We start from the raw sequence: 16,858 nt of genomic DNA, 5'->3' as shown, positions 1-16,858 counted from the left end.
GCATATACATGTCCCAGCTCCACAACTAATCTCGGAGAGATGTCAAGCTACTGAATTCCATTTCCACAGCTCCTGGAGCATGAGGCCACATATGCGTCTGTGTGACACCTCCAAATTTCAAAGTACTGACAGCCAGTAGGAGCACAGCAAATCAAATGGTAAAGTTATGTAGAAGCTTAACTCAATGAGTGAAACAATAATACAGAAGGCTGAACTAGCACCTAACAGGTCAGTAAATTCTCAATGACCTTAGTAACACCATTGTGATATATACGTTGTAACCAGCAATATAAAGTACATTGTTTTGTGCCTGCTAAAGGGTCAGCCTTTTGAAGATGGTGGGAAACTGGAGACATTGGTGGAGTTAAGATCACACTGGTGGTGGGATTGTTAGAACCATGAGCACCTGAAACAACTGTACAATGAACAACTTTGTAAATAACAGTGTTTTTTAAAAAGTTTCAAACTTTTAGAAATATATATGAGTGAAGAAGGATTTTGTTGTGAATCATGAGCTATGACATGATTCTGTTCAGATTTGCACACCTCACGCCTCATCTCCTTTTGGTCACTAGCAGTGCTGAATTCTATAATTTTCATGTTGGCTAATTCTGTAGATTTCTGCCCATTTCTTAATAAGAACTTCTTTCAATTCTAGAGTGGCAAAGAAACATTTTGCATTAAATAATAAAGGAGACAGCAATTGAAAATAACTGAAATCGGAGCTGGAGTGATAGCACAGCGGGTAGGGCATTTGCCTTGCACGCAGCTAACCCGGTTTTGATTCCCAATATCCCATATGGTCCCCGAGCACCTCCAGGAGTAATTTCTGAGTGCAGAGCCAGGAGGAACCTCTGAGCATCACCGGGTGTGACCCAAGAAGGAAAAAAAAAGAAAAGAACTAAAATCTACTGGTTACAAACTTCCCCCCCCCTTTTTTTTTAAATTGAATCACCATGAGAACAATTACAAAGCTTTCCAGTTTAAGTCTCAGTCATACAATGATCAAACACCCATCCTTTCACCAGTGCACTTTTTCCACCCCCAAGAACCCCAGTATAGCCCCCAACCCACCCCTCCCCCTGCCTGTGTGGCAAATGATTTCCACTTTACTCTCTCTCCACTTTGATCACATTCAATATTTTGACAAAAGACCCACCATTATTATTTGGAATTTTCTCCAACATTCAGACCTGCCGAAAAGGCATCAGTAGATAATTTGTTTTCTATTGCTGATGTGAAGAGCATTTTTGGATTTCTGATATTTTAGTAATAAGTCTGGAGGAGTTCTGCCAAAAGCCACTGGTTCCGAGATTGTTTTGTGTGCCTCTGGGATCATGGCCGTTCGGGAGCCAGGAGCAGTTCGTGGGTGGCAACTCAGGGCCTCATCGGGGCGGGGAAAGAGTCCAGTTCCACCCCCCATCATGTGAGACCCCATATGTCACACCACTGCAGTCTCATACCTGGCTCTCCAATAGGCTCTGAAAAGGTGGCAGCCACCATGCCAGCAGGAAGAAAAGGCGGAAGGGACAAACTCCTTTCCCCACCTGGGATGGCACGGTGCTGTAGTTTAATGCTCAGTTCAGATGCATTTTTGCCAAAAGCTGCCGTGTTCTGAGATTGGTCTGTGTGACTCTGGGATCATGGCTGTTCAGGAGCCAGGTCATGGGCAGCAACTCAGGGCCTTGTCGGGGCAGGGAGAGGGGCCGGCTCCACCCCCCATCCTGTGAGGCCCTGCATGTTACTGTACTCTCTAGTTTTGGGCAGGGGCAGATGCTAGATCATTTATTTTCTATTGCTCACTTTGCATATCAGGAAAGTGATTTTGCTTTGCTTCAGAGGAATAGTCCTGATAGCCACACACCAGAGCCATACTTGTAGAAGCTCGTGGTCGCTGGGATTCCATCTGGAGAAGGTGGGGAGACTGCACCTGCTCCACCTGGGGCATCCCGGAGATTTTGGCTCGGTATGAGGCCTGGAGAATTCTCCGGTGTTGTGGTGCCCGCTGGGTTTCTTCACTTGGTTACAAACTTTTAAATGGCAATACTGTGAATATGGATTTCAAGCTAAATCTCCCAGTATTTTCCACTGTTTGAACAGAAGGGGAAAAAATTTATTAAGCTGAAATGAATCATTGTGGTTAGGCCAGATATTTAGAATATATTCACACAATATAGCATTATTACTTAACCTGACGTCTTCAGTATCACATCTGATTCCAGACCAGAGAATGCAATGGTTTTGAATTTTAATTAAATTTTATTTCAGTTATCATGATTTACAGAACTGTAAATTTAGGGTTTTATGCATATAACAGAAAGGAAATTACAGTCTGATTTTTTTCCTTCCTGCAGAAAGAGGGCCTTTTGAAACCCTTCCATGAACCAACTCCTCCTAAGCTTCCTATCAGATGCAACAGACAATAGCCTCTTGGTTCAGTGTCTGTCCTGTCCCTGTCAGGTGTTACTGTCACCTGGCTATTTTTTTCAAAAAGGAGCTTTGCATCAGGGCTTAAGTCCTGAATAGTATAGACTAAGCAGATGTTGCATCCAATAAAGCATCCTTCTTTAAGAGGTGAAATTAGAGAATGGATTCTGGTCGAAGTCTGTGCCAATATTGTTCCCTCCTCCCCGCCCCCTACCTCACTCCTGGTTCAAACCAAACAGAAGGGACACAGGACATGGGGTATGGTGAAGGTAAGGTAGATCACGTGCCACTGAATGCAATAGGTGTCGTCTCACTTCTTATAGATGTGGAGGACACTGTTCACACAAACACTGCTCTCAGCAATCACACCTTTGAGTGTGCCCTGGCCAGCAGGAAACTCCCCTGGGGTTCATTTCAATAAAGTCGATGTTCTGAGATTGGTTTGTCACAGGAGTGGGTGTAGGCAATGAGAAAAAAGGGGGGAAATCCATGAGTAGTGATGTTTTGTACAGAAATGCCACCAGGAAGACCACACAGCGTAAAACCTACAAACAAGACAAACATGAACAGGGATATCCCCATCCATCTGCACACCATACAGGCTGCCAGAAGGAAGCAGTCTTGCTCCTGAGCATTCCGCTTTCCAGATGCAACGAAGCAAACCCACAATAGAAGTGTGTGGTAGGCGAATGATGACAGCTGAGGATTAAGAGATGAAGGAGTGTGAGTTTGACTTAGTGAAAATATGTTAACAAACTTCAAATGAAATGCTCACATAGGGTCAATGATTCTGAGACATAGCCAGCCTGCAAACTAGTCCCCAGTCATTGTGTAAAGATGTAAACCAAGGTGCTTTTCTCATTGGATCTGGTCACTGAAATCCCTTCCCTTCACCATGAAAGTCTGGCTCAGCTCTCTGGCTGATGACTTCTGCCATCTAACCCTGTCTCTTGTGAGGTTTCCTCTGGCCTGTAGTAGTCTCCCTGTAGATTATCTCATAAGGAGTGTTCAAAAACACCAGGACTCCTCTTTGGTCCCCGCCGTAGTAGCATGATGACGAAGGGGACGTCCTCGTTCGGGAAGCATCTCAACAAGACGCACCCGTTGTGCCGCCGCTGCGGCTCCAAGGCCTACCACCTGCAGAAGTCCACCTGCGGCAAGTGTGGCTACCCCGCCAAGCGCAAGAGGAAGTATAACTGGAGCGCTAAGGCCAAGAGGAGGAACACCACCGGCACGGGTCGCATGAGGCACCTGAAAATTGTATACTGCAGATTCAGGCATGGATTCCGTGAGGGAACAACGCCCAAACCCAAGAGAGCAGCTGTTGCAGCATCCAGTTCATCTTAAGGATTTCATCAATTAGTATGAATAAATGTTCTGGTTTAAAAAAAAAAAAAACACCAGGACTCATCTGTCTTTAGAAAACACCTTGTGACTGGGAAACAGACTTGGTAAAACCTATAGTTGGTTTGTACATGCCAAGAAGTTGATGCATCCGTCCAAAAGTCTACGGTTCCTTGCAGTCCCAAACAGAGACAGAAATTGCTTTGTTCTCCTGAACCAAAGAGGAAAACTGGGCTGGAGTGATAGTAAAGCAGGTAAGGTGCTTCCTTTGCATGTGACTGACTCAGGTTCGATCCCCAACATCCCCTGTGGTACACTGAGCACTTCCAGGAGTAATTGGAATGGTCCAAAAGGCAAAACTAGAAAGGGGGGTAATGTTTTCCTGATCATTGACTCGCTGAACCCCTTTATCCTCTGTACTCGTGGGCCATCCTTTATCCTCTGGGTTCCATAGATGTGGAGTCCTGGCAGAAACAGGGACTGGCAGAAGAGATAAGCTTGGGATCCCCAGTCCTGGGATCAGTTTCTTGGGAACTGCTCTGGGGGTTGGCAATAGTTCCTTATCTTAGGGCCCATGCAGTACTGTGGGATCTGTGGCTAGGCCTCACTTGTGAACTTTGCTCTGTGTTGCTGCTCCCACTTAAATACATCTGCTGTGTTCCAACAAGCATAACACATGCCAGCCTTCCCCCATGAATGTCCATTCAAAACTGCAAGCTGGTAACAAAGAAATAGGGAGTTTCTCCAATATCTGAAATATGTCATCTAGTGGGCAGATAAATAGTACAGGGGCCAAGTCTTGCACGCGGCCAAGTCTGGTTAGATCCTCAGCACTGCTTATGGTCCCCCACACCACCAGGGATAATCCCTGAGCACGGAGTCAGAGGAAGCCTGAGCACAGTGGGTGTGGGCCCAGTGTCCCCGTTCCCCAATATTCCATTTGAAGGGCATTTTGGTGGTTCTGAGCAGGATTTTTAGGCAATTCATGTTATTTATTTGTTGGAACCAAAATGTCTCGACACCCAAATTTCTCCATGCTTTAGCAGCTCCTTGGCAATCAAGTGACATCAAGATCCTTGCATATGACACCACACTTACTGCCATGTAAGTTCATCTATTGGCCCTGCTTCAGAGACTCGTGGTTTATTCTTGGATGAGATCAACTAGCTGCAAAATATTTCTTGGATACACTGCTCCCAGCTAAGACCTCCTGGGCAATCTCAGGAGTGGGGCAGGCTCTCCTTTCACTTACTTCTTCACTCTTTCTTTCTTTCCTTCTCCTCTCTATACTCTGGGGCAAGGTTAATCTGGGCATCCCCCCTTTAAAACATTGAATTTGCTTAGCTAGTTATTCTAAATACCACATATAAGTGAAGTCGTGCAATTCACAGCAACAAGGATGGAACTGGAAGACACTGTAGATGAAGTAAGCCAGAAGGAGAAGAATATACACATGGGGTTTTTGGCTGAAAATCCCGGGCCTTCTTTGAATGGTGGTGGGTGACCTCCCCAGTCCCCGTGCTTCAAGAAGCCCTGAGAGCCACACTGACTTTCATCACAGACACTGTTGTAAGCGCACTGCTCAGTTAAATATTTTGGATATTCTGGAGCACAACATCTCCAAACTCTACAATCCCAGTAGGAACACACCACATTGGATGTAAATGTAACATAGATGTCAACTAAGCTTGATTTAAAAAAAAAAAAAGAAAAAGAAAACCATTAACACAGATAGCTCAGTTAAAAACAGTTTAGTAACTCCTCAGAATAGGACTTAATGTCCCCATAAGGATGTATCACAATTTTCACAAATTTTCTTTTAACTGAAGCATTGTTTCATAATTTCATTAACCATTTAGTGTTAACAAGTGATATAAAATAAATTATTTTGGGCCTGTTATGGAAGAAAACTTGAAGGATGATTGGAAAATAAGGAAAATGAGAAGGTCACAGTGTGGGTGGGATGGGGGTTGGAATATTAAATGCCTGTAACACATGCACCATGAACCGAAGTGTTTAAATAAAGTGGGAGGAAATGCAAAAGAAAAAAAAAGAATCCCCGCATGTTCCCATTTCACTAATCGTTTCATACTACTGTGTTTGCAACTTTTGGGTTTTTCTTTGCAGCTCAGTTCTCCCTGGGTCCTCTCTCAATTCCACAGCTTGACCCCTCACTACCAAACATTGTAACTTTCTCTGGCTTCTCCATCCAAGCCTGAAACGTACCTGGTCCTGAAATTATAAGCAAAACTGGGTGATACATATGCAGTACATTTATATGTCATTGAACTGACCCTATATACCAGGAACCACTTGCCAGAAAATGTCTCTACCAGACCCAAATATTCCTTTTGCAAAAAAAGAAGAGGAGGAGGAGAAGGAGAAGGAGAAGAAGGAGAAGGAGGAGGAGGAGGAGAAGAAGAAGAAGGAGAAGAAGGAGAAGGAGGAGGAGGAGGAGAAGAAGAAGAAGAAGAAGAAGAAGAAGAAGAAGAAGAAGAAGAAGAAGAAGAAGAAGAAGAAGAAGAAGAAGAAGAAGAAGAAGAAGAAGAAGAAGAAGAAGAAGAAGAAGAAGAAGAAGAAGAAGAAGAAGAAGAAGAAGAAGAAGAAGAAGAAGAAGAAGAAGAAGAAGAAGAAGAAGAAGAAGAAGAAGAAGAAGAAGAAGAAGAAGAAGAAAGTTTTACAATATTGATAATGGTAGGATTTCATGAAAATAAAATTGCAAGACCCTCATCTTCATTCTCCTTGTTTCTTTGTTTCTCTTTTCTTTTTAAATTAAAGTAGCATCAGATTATAATATAAAAGTTTCAGGTGTGAATCATTGTGAATCAATATATTTATTGACCTTAAGAAAGGAGAGGGTTCCTGTTTGAGTTTTGACATGTAGAATCATTGTTAATTTCATGCCAATTGACAGTCCTAATAGCTCAGCTAATATGAAACTAACAATATTGCTGTGTAAAAGGAAAAAATGGTGTTTGTGTTCAGTAAATGTTTGAAAAAAAAAACTAAAAAAAAAAAGGAGAGGGGTGAAAGAAAGAAAAGAAAAAGTGAAGGAAGGAAGGAAGGAATGGAAAGAGTGAGGGAGAAAGAAAGTGAGAGAAAGAGAGAAAGAGAAAGGAAAAGAAAGAAAGAAATAAAAAAGAAAGAGGAAGAAAGAGAGAAAGGAAGAAAGAAAGAAAGAAAGAAAGAAAGAAAGAAAGAAAGAAAGAAAGAAAGGAAGGAAGGAAGGAAGGAAGGAAGGAAGGAAGGAAGGAAGGAAGGAAGGAAGGAAGGAAGGAAGGAAGGAAGGAAGGAAGGAAGAAAAAAGAAAGTCAGCTTTTCTTGAAGCCTGCCTGTCAAGAGGCCAGTGAATCTATAACTAATCCTGAATGCCAGAGAATGTCATTTCCTTGGGATCCTTACTGGCTTTCACCTCACACTTTCAGAAATTTACCTCAAATGTCTTGCTGGGTCTTAGAGAATCCGGTTCTCTGTGGGTTACAGATGAGACAGCAGCCTGTGTGGAAGCCAGGGAACTCGGAGTTCACGAGGCATGCCCAGGCCACCTTCTGAACACGCTCTTCCTCTCTTTCTGCAAGGCCATATGGTGGGGAAAGAATTCCTGGAACAGATAATTCCATTATCAGTTTGCTGGGATTAAGAGATTCTTCCGTATTGCTTTGTTTGAAGGCTTGGTAGGTGGTTGTAGAATGAAGTTTAAGTGGATGGACAAGCAGCTGGTGAGAGGCAACAGGCCAGTCCCTCGGACACGGGCAGCAGGGACCTGTGCCCCTTCCTCAGCAGCTGTGCAGGTGTTGCCTGGCCCGGGGCGCCCAGGTTCTGCAGGGCACCCATCACAGTCGTGCATCAGGGTGCAGCCAGAGTCCAGCCAGCCGCAGGGCGTCAGCTCTGCTCTGCACCGTGATGGGCTCGCCACGGCCTGCTTGCCGGGCTCACAGGGCAATCGCCTCTGCCTGGGTTCTGGGTCCATTGGGAGGACTTGGCGCTGGGCCCGGGGGCCATGTAGAAGGCAGTCACGCCTGTCGTTGTCCCCACACAGGAGGAAGGAACTCTGCGGAGACCCTTCTGAGCCAGGGCAGGGCAAAACAGCGTGCTGCTTTTTATTATACCACATGTGTTGGAAGCCAAGAAGCGTGGGGCCCATCGGCAGAAAATGTGTTTTCTTTGGTTTTCTCCTTCAGCTCCTCCCTCCTGGGTCCTGTTCATTCTCCTGACCGCTTAGGGTGACTTCCTTGTGCCCCTCCCCAACTAGCCCTGACTCCTGATGCCCGACTATGGGACAGTGTGGGGGGCATGGCTGTTTTTCACTGATGGTGAAAAGTTTGGAACAAGCTCAGACACACACACACTGTCCTCAGGATTCTCTGCACAATTCTAAGGAAGGTGAGTATGTGTCCACTTGATATTCTAGAGTAGGAAATATAATTGGAACTTACTATACAGGGATAAACATGGGGGAAACGCAAAGGCAGAGAGAATTGGATTCCTATGAATTATTCTGCCAACTCCTGTTCATTACTTCAAAATAAGTGGTCTTTTCGATGCTGTTTAACATAGACACACTCCATTTGCTCTGCACTTATTCATACCTGGTGATGTGCATCTGAATGCTCCCTCCTCTTGGCCAGCAGTGCTTAGGGGGCGATGCATTGCTAGGGGTTGAGCTCGGGGCCTCATCTGGGCCTCACTGAATCATGTATTCAGGCTAGGAAGGAATTTGCTCTCTCCCCAGTTCCTACTAAACGATTTCATTTCCTTTTTCGCAAATATTAAAATCTGGCTTCTATTTTTAAAAAGGGTATATTTGGTCAATGAAAATAAGCTTTCACAGAGGGTAAGCTACTGAATTATTCTCATCTTACTGAAAGTGAATCTTAGATACATTTGTTCTGTAATTATAGACAAGAAAAATAGCCGGCTGACCACAGTGGCAAGATACCATTCCTGCACATAAGTTTTCACTTGGGGTGGCCAAACATCAGATTTTTGTTTTTCCTGGGACCATGTTCAGTGGTGCTTAGGACTTAACCCTGGCTCTGTGCTCAGGGGTCACTTCTGCAGTGTTCGGTAGGGACCAGGTATTGTGATGGGGATTTGATTCAGGCTTACTATGTGTAAGGCAAGTGCCTTAACCTCTGTACTATCGCTGTGGTCCTCAACTATTAGATTTTTAGAAAAACTTTATTGACATGGAGCATCTGACCTTCAGTATGAGGGATCATAGAATGGTGAAATTTAGATGGAACACTTGGAAAACACTCATTTTGATATTGCTCAGAGACATTAACCATCAGTCTACACATTTGAGGTTTCCATTTTTTCATTCAAAGTTTTCAGTTTGTAACCACTACCGGGTCGTCTCTGAGCTTTTCAATACTGTGGCAGCACTGAGCTTCTGTCTTCAGGAAACTTCCAGCCTGTAAAAACACATCTCATCCACAATACAAAGTGATGTGCAGTATCACCTGTAGCAGCTTCTCTTCCATTGTTATCCTATCTCGAGACCCCAAGGGAGAGAGGTATTCACTGCTCCTGATCAACTGGGCCTTTACCTGAATAAACCCTCTCACGCATACAACTCTGGGCTTAGAATCTGAAAATGATCAATTTGGGTCCACTTCTCCTTTCCCCTTTCTTATTAATTACCCTTTAATTTACCATTCTCCATTCATCCCTTCACTCGACAGATCTGAACTCCATTTGCTATAGATCTAGTTGGCCTTGGGGGTAAGGATAGCAAAAACACAGCACAAAAAGGAGGGGGATAAGCACGGGTGATGTTTAACACAGCTCTGTAATGGAGTGTTTTTCAAAGACAGGGAAAACCACTCACAATATTAACTGGTGAGTATCAGAATTGTTCTTCAAAGAGCTGAGTGACACATAACAGAAAACATTGTAATTATCTGTTATTAAATTTAATGTCCCAAACAGATGGTGTTCTATTTTTCCCCAAAAATGGATTGGTCACCTGATTGGAATTTTTTTTCTGAACTTAATCCCAAACACAGTTGCTTTTTAAAACTTCCCTTGCATCTAAATAAAATGTGAATTCCCTTGCTATGGAAATCTGGCTGTAAAATCCTTTCTACTTTCTTCTAATAGATACTTAAGGATCAAGTCACCCCCAAAATGATCAGAAAATGAAGCATCAGCTAAATTAAAATGTACTTTGACATCTTTTTGGTGGCAAAGATAGATCTTTGAGGTCACTTACATATAATTCTACTACCTTACTTCCTATCCCACCTTCCAGGACATCCCCCAGAACCACTAAAGAACATCAGGTCCAGTTAGCCTTGATGAGACACCATGTGATGAAGGGAGAATCCAGCAGGTCTGCTTCATCTAAGACTCCACTCATCTACTGATGGTGAGGGATTTTTTTCATCCATAATAGAAAATAAATTTTAAAAAATATGTTTAAATACTCACTGAAGATCTATTTCATATGCTGGTTGAAATCCTCTGATGCACAAATACATCCACTTTCTTTTGACTTTGAAAATATTTTATTTGAATAGTAAATAGTTATACAGTTGGAACAGTTCTATTGAAGCTTTCTATAAATAGCTAACAATTAAGAAAATAATGTATGTAGAAAAGAGATTGCATTTAAAAGTAAGAGCTGTCAGTTGTACAAGGGCCTCAGGGGTGCCCCAAGCAGAATAAAATGGTAGGTTATCTGTAATTCACTCAGATAGGTATAAAAGTTAAAACTTTTAGCAGATCCCTTTAGAAAAAGGCTCTCTTCTAAAATGCACAGTGAAATGTCAAGAGTGGCAGCGGGGAAAACACACAAAAAAGAAAAAAACAAGATCTGCAATCAAATAATATCATAATCTTCATATAAATAAATAAAGAATAAATAACAATTACTCATAAATCAACATATACATTTAGAGAGAACAACGTGCTACCTCAATGAAGATGATCAAACCAGAAGGTCTCATGGGAAATATTGAGGCAGTTTCTACATCTTCAGAAAAAACCCTCCCTACCCCACCCCCCAAAAAAAAATCCCAAACAGACAACAGTTCAAGGCATTTGTGGCTATACTAAAGAAAACGTTTTTTTTCTTTTTAAGCAATTTGATTTGTTCACATACAAAAAAGGTAAAGCCAGACTCCAGCAGTTCACAAGCCATAATAAAGCTAATCATGGGGAGGGGGTTCAATTTACAGCCTGTGACATATAAAGGCATTTATTCCTCAAGATTCACCCAAAACAACCCGTACGCTACATACACGGAGAGCAGAGACTGGTAGGCAAGAGCAAACCGCATTTCTAAACCATGACCACAGCGAACACTAGCAAGAAAAACAGCTCTGCCCCTTCGACGGGAGGCTTGCAACCACGACACAAACGCGGACAGCTTTTCTCCCTCGTCCGGGAAGCGAAGGGCTTCGGGTGCTCCGGGGACGCAGGGGACACCACGCAGAGTGGGGGGGGGGGAAGGAGTCGCCACGAGAGGGTCAGGGTTACCGTCACGCCACACCGGGAGAAGCGGAGACAACACTTTGGCGGGGTGAGGGGTGGGGCAGGCGGACGCGGGTTCGGGGCGCGCGGGGCGCGTTCTCGCCGCGGCTCTCCGGGCGAAGGCACAGTTCGCGGGCGCGCTCTAGCAGGCGGGCCGCACGGGCACCTGCAGGAGGATCACCTGTCTGTTCTCGGACGGGTGGCACTTGTTGATGTGCCGCGTGAGGCCGGGCGAGCTATAGAAGGTGGCGGGGCAGTACTTGCAGGGGAACACCTGCGCGGCGTGCAGCAGGCGCAGGTGGCGCTCCTGGGCGCCCTTGCCGGGGAACGTCTCCCCGCACACGGGGCACAGGTGGCACTCGGCGGCCGCGCTCAGCCCCAGCACGCCGGGCCCCTCGCCGTCGGCCCCCGCCTCCGGGGGCGCCTTGTCATCGGGCCCGGGGTAGAGCGGCAGCAGGTCCTCGGCCGGGGGCGGCGCGCCCTGGGCCTGCCGCGCCTGGTGGTGCGCCAGCAGGTGCCGGCGCAGGTAGGCCTGGCGGCGGAACTTCTTGGCGCAGTGGTGGCACTCGTACAGCCCATCCTCGGAGCCCGACTCCGACACGCCGCCGGGGCTCGGCGTGTCGCGGTCGCTGCCGCCGCCGGTCGCCTCCCGCGCCTCGGCCCTGGCGGCGGGCTCGGGCTCGGCGGCGCGGGGCGCGGCGGGCGCGGGCCGCGGCTTGTGCCAGCGGCGGTGAGAGGCCAGGTTGGCGGGGCAGCTGAAGACCTTGGCGCACTCGGGGCAGCGGTACTCCACGCGAACGATGCGCGAGCACTTGTGCTGCGCCAGCGCGAAGGGGTCGGCGTACTCCTCCTTGCAGAGCTGGCAGATGAACTCGCCCAGCGGCCGCGCCGCGCCCCCCGCGCGCCCCCGGGGCGCCTCCACCGGGCCCTCCTTGATCTTGAGCCCCAGCACCGGGGACGTCGTCACCTCGTCCTCGAAGTGCAGCTTGCGGATGGCTTTGGGCTTCTTGGCGCCCGACGCCTTCGCGACCTTGGCTGGCGGCTCGGCGGCGGCGGCGGCGGCGGGGGGCGCGGGCCGCCTGCCCGGGGGTCTCAGGGCGGCGGCCGGCGGCAGCGGGGGCCCGGGCCCAGGGGCGCGCGCCGCCTCGGCCCCGGAGGCAAAAGCCGTGCCCAGCTTGAGCTCGGCGGGCGCGAAGAGCAGCGGGTCGCCGCCCCCGGCCCCGCCGCCGGCCCCGAGCAGCGCGGCGGGCGTGGGGAAGGACTCGGCCGAGACGGGCGAGCCGAGGTTGAAGCTGCGCTCGAAGTACTTGTGCTTCTCGTGCTCGCGGCTCACGGGCCGCGTGGGGCTGTAGAGGGGCGCGGGGTGCGCCGCCTCGGGGTTGCCGCAGTGCGCGGCGCGCGGGCCCGCGGGGGGCGGCGGCGGGCCGGGCGCGCAGGCGAGCGCGGCGGCCAGAGCCGCATGGGCGCGCTCGGCGGGCGGCGGCGCCGGGGGCTCGGCCGGAGCCACCCCGCAGCCCGGCGACAGCAGCAGCACGCCGCCGCCGTCCTCTCCGCCGCGGACCCGGTAGGACACGGGCGTGGACTTCTTGCTGCGCTTCACCAGGAAGCCGCGGGGCATGTTGAGGCGCGGCGAGGGCCGGGCACGGGCCGGGTTCCGCGTCGCGCTCTGCCCGGGCCCCTCCGAGCCCCCAGCCCGTCGCCCGGCGACTCGGCTCTGCGCCCTGCACGCGCGCCGCCCCCTTTTAACGGGGGGAGGGGGCCATTGTTCTCGCCTCCCGCTTCGCCGGAGCCAATCAGCGCGCCCGCAGCTCCTCCGTCGGGCCGAGTGGGAGGGCGCGGGGCGGCCGGGAGGGGGCCGGGCTCGGGGGTCGCGCGGTAGGTGCGGCAGATGTACCTGCGGGCACGGGCCCCGCGCTCTGCCCGAGCCGCCCCGCCCGGGCCCGGCACACGCCCGGCCCCGCCTCCCTTCACGGTCGGCTGCGCCTCTGTGGGGCGGCGCACGTGCCCGGGCTTTGTGTTCCTCCTCCGGGGGCGCCGCGCCGCCAAATGGGCCCGTCCGTCAGCGCGACAATGCGCTCCCCACCCCACCCCCGCGCGGGGATTACCCGCGGGTCGCGAGCAAAATAGCAACAAAGGAGAAGAATGGCCCCAAATATGTCAGGAGGGCTTGGTCCGCGAGCCGGCGCGCAGGGCAGTGGCGCGCGCCGATTGGCAGGGGCGCGGGCAGGGCCGCGGGCATCGGCGCGGGCAGGGGCGCGGCCGCTCCTCTGGGAGCCAACGAGGCGCAGAGCCGGCGGCACGCGACCCGCCGCGGCCCGGGGCCCGAGCAGACTGCAGGCGCGGTCCCGGCAGTTCCTCTCGCTCCAGCTGGTTACCGAGTGCCGCATCGCTCCGTCTCTGGCCCACCCGGTACCTGGGGAGACTGGGAGAAACGCGGGTTGGGTTCCCAAAAACGTTGGGTTCCAAAAAACAATGCTCTGTGTCTGTGTGTGTTTCATTTCTGAACTTTTACTTTTAAATGACCAGGGCTCGGGTTTGTCGTACCCGAAAAGGCCCGGCTTAGGCGCTCGGAGCCTCCCTTTGCCCAAGGGTGGTGGGGCTGAGCTGGGTGGAGTTGGTCAAAGCCCGGGACCCCAGTGCGCTGCAGTGAAGTTGGTTTCCTCTCCGCGCTGCCTCATGCATTTTCATTCGGAGAGAGCATTTTGTCTGCGGGTTGACATCAGATGCTAAATCAAGAGCTCCAATCAAGGCACGGCAAAATAAAGGGGCCGCCTGTCTGGGAGAAACCCCCCGCCTCCCCCCCACCCCCCTTGCGCTGTGCCCCTTCACCTTTGTGAAGGAAATTAACCTCCAGCTATTGAGCGGCGGTCGCGGCCAATCTGGACGCAAAAGAGACGCGTGCTGCGGGGGTGGGGGAGGAGAGGTGGGGAACTGCGAGGGAGAGGGGGGCAATCTGTCCTCAGAGGCAGGCTGTGGCTTCAGAGAGGACAAGCCACCCCCTCCAGCCCGTGCCACCAGGAAAAGACAACAGAGAAGATCCCTCCCCCCACCCCCCAACACACACCCCAGCGGACACTCGGTTTGTCTCAGCACCTTTCCCTCTTCCCGTCAGTGATCTGAGCAAACCCGAAAGCAGACTTTCTGTGGCACACACCGAACCCCGAGAGCACATCGTGGACCATCTCGCACAGCGTTGGGGAATAAATAGAAAAGCCTACATAAAATGTCCTGTTGTAAGGAAAATGTCACTTGACTGAAAAAAAGAGGGAAATCAAGATTTTCTTGCAATGCTCTGTGCACACAGATAGATTTTGCTGAATTTTGCGTAGTGCTTGAGTCCCCTAAAGGTATTTAATTGTAGCGCGTTTTCCCTCTAAAAATACCCCGACGTGGAAATTTGACAGATTATAACAGAATCCACATGAATTGTAATCGGGACATTTGTTAGGATTGCTAATCAATGGGTTAATCAAGTTGGTTAATCAGGACTAAAGATATTTGATGATTTGATGTTTGTGATCATTTTAAAAACAACAGACTGATCTATAATCCAGGAATGTATCTTGAAAACTTTCATGCTCATTTAAAAAAGGCATAAATGCATATACCATAAATGCCCTGCCATAAATGCAAGTTCTCAAAAAAGTTAGATATCCTAAAATGAGCTTATCTGAATTTGTAATTTCACTGACATTATTTCTGTGCTCTTTTGAGGATTGAAACTGCTGATGAAATATAAACCGAAAAAGGAATTCCGGGACAGTATTGGCCAATTTTATTTTCTAATCACGAATCCCATCTGGATTGTGGAATAATAGGCTGGGGCTCAGCTCGCCATGCCCAACCATTGAGGGGTGTTTGGTCTGTCTTGCATATGTAATGCTCTTTTCATTCAACAGATAACAAGCAGAGTTAGCCACCTTGTGAATCCTTTACAAAATAACAACCCCCATAATTGTAAAGCTGTGGTGTGTGTGTGTGTGTGTGTGTGTGTGTGTGTGTGTGTGCGCCCGCGCGCGCCTGTGTGTAGGCGGGGATGGAGGAACCCAGACAGGGCTCTGAAATAAACCAGCAGAATCCACTGAACACCGTTGAAATACAGTAATTCCACCAGATTCAATGGGTCCAGGTCTTTTCCTGTATTTGTGATTTCTAGCTTTGTCGGTGAAAATGAACTTGGACGAAGACTGCCAGAATAAGCGGGAACCTGAAAAGTTCAAGCATGCGAAACTAATGTCAAAATCAAAGACTGGGGAGAATGAGGCTGCGGGTCCGCACGCACATGCCAGTGCCCGCAAGGAAGTACCGCGTAATGCCGGTTGTGTGTCCGCCGTCTTCCGCTGGTTTGGTTTCTAAAATCTGTACGCCTGGGGGGTTAACCTCGGCTTCCCGTACTTGTCCTGCTCACGGAAGAGTCAAGCGTCTCCACCTCGCGCTGGGGCTGCGGGCCTTAGCTCGTTGCTGCTCCAAGCAGGAGCCGGGAGTGCAGACACGATTGGCCCTCGATTAGCGGGGCCTCACCGAAGTGGAGGAACCTGGGGATGGAGAGCAGGGTCGGGACGCGCGCCTCTACGGCCCGGGGCCGCCTTCCCCGCCCAGAGTCCCGGGAGGATCTCTCAGTCGCTGACCGGGTTGTGGGTTCTTTCTTTGACAGGGCCGCAGGCGTTCTAAATGCCCAGGTTCCGGCCTGCAGACTCGCGATCTGGGTGCACCTAGGGCTCACTGTGCCCCCCAGCCCAACTTTCTGCAAAGCACTACGCTCGGAAACAATAGCTAAAGCGGGGGGGCTTGATGGTTTAGGGTGGCCCGGCGGCGTATCGACTCGGCCGAATCTGGGCAAAGCCTGGGTTCCCGAGAGAGAGGAGTGGAGGGCGAGAAATCTGCAGCCAAACGGGCGCCGAGGGCGATCCGGAGAGGTCCTCGGCACCCCTCCGCCCCAAGGCCCGTCCACTGCGGACCTCTTTTCCGAGTCACCTCCAGGGCCGCTACCAGGGTCCCTTGACTGCTACCCGGCCCGGCGGGACCTGGAGGGGCAGCACCGGGTCGGGGCCCGGGGAGGGCTTTTGTGTTTGCAGGAATGAGGGGTGGTTGTGTCAGTCCCCAGGGCACGCGAGAGACACGCGCAGCCCGGCCGCCAGCCCGCCGCCCCCCCACCCCGGCCCCGATCGGCCTCCGGGCACCTTCCCGGCCCCCCGCCCGCCGGCCGCCGCCTTTGTTCGCTGCATTAGCATAAAGCTGCCTCGGATCTCCCGTTTAAATAATTCCACACAAAAGGAGAGTGCATGAAAGAGAGCGAACAAGGGCGAATCCTCGAGTGGCGCCGTCCGCGGGGCGCGGGGAGGGACCGCGCTGGGTGTTTTCCGCCCCTCGAGCTTCAAGTGCCCCCGGCAGTCTGGGCGCGCCCCTCATCCCAAGCGCCGTCCGAGCTCCCTCGGGACTGTGGGTTTGGTTTGGTTTGGTTTTTTGGGACCGCTTGGCACCGTCCGGGCTGCGAGGGGAGGGGGCGAGGCCGCACGGCCCCAGTGCCAGCGAACGACGCGTGGGGTGCCGATGGCCTCGAGTTGACTGGCCCAGACGGGATGGCCAGGCCGCGCTCAGAACAGGTTGC

At 50.4% G+C, this 16,858-nt stretch overlaps 2 protein-coding genes across 2 annotated transcripts; one reads left to right on the top strand and one right to left on the bottom strand.

Moving 5' to 3' along the window:
* The first annotated feature begins 3,480 nt into the window (after positions 1-3,480).
* LOC101558352 (60S ribosomal protein L37-like) lies at positions 3,481-3,825 on the top strand. The gene has a single exon (XM_055133085.1). It carries the CDS (start codon positions 3,481-3,483, stop codon positions 3,772-3,774), a length of 294 nt encoding a protein of 97 aa, XP_054989060.1. The 3' UTR covers positions 3,775-3,825.
* A 7,424-nt stretch (positions 3,826-11,249) lies between these two features.
* On the bottom strand, positions 11,250-13,299 carry INSM1 (INSM transcriptional repressor 1). Its single transcript, XM_055131341.1, has one exon. It carries the CDS (start codon positions 12,866-12,868, stop codon positions 11,393-11,395), a length of 1,476 nt encoding a protein of 491 aa, XP_054987316.1. The 5' UTR covers positions 12,869-13,299; the 3' UTR covers positions 11,250-11,392.
* Between the last annotated feature and the right edge of the window lie 3,559 nt (positions 13,300-16,858).

This window comes from Sorex araneus, chromosome 3 (genome assembly GCF_027595985.1).
Source record: "Sorex araneus isolate mSorAra2 chromosome 3, mSorAra2.pri, whole genome shotgun sequence".
Classification (NCBI taxonomy): domain Eukaryota; kingdom Metazoa; phylum Chordata; class Mammalia; order Eulipotyphla; family Soricidae; genus Sorex; species Sorex araneus.
Note: the sequence above shows the minus strand (reverse complement) of the source record. Positions and strands in the feature narration are given on the sequence as shown.

Bases quoted from the DNA above. Each gene is read 5' to 3' on its own strand.
- LOC101558352 (XM_055133085.1), top strand. From the start codon at position 3,481: ATGACGAAGGGGACGTCCTCGTTCGGGAAGCATCTCAACAAGACGCAC.
- INSM1 (XM_055131341.1), bottom strand. From the start codon at position 12,868: ATGCCCCGCGGCTTCCTGGTGAAGCGCAGCAAGAAGTCCACGCCCGTG.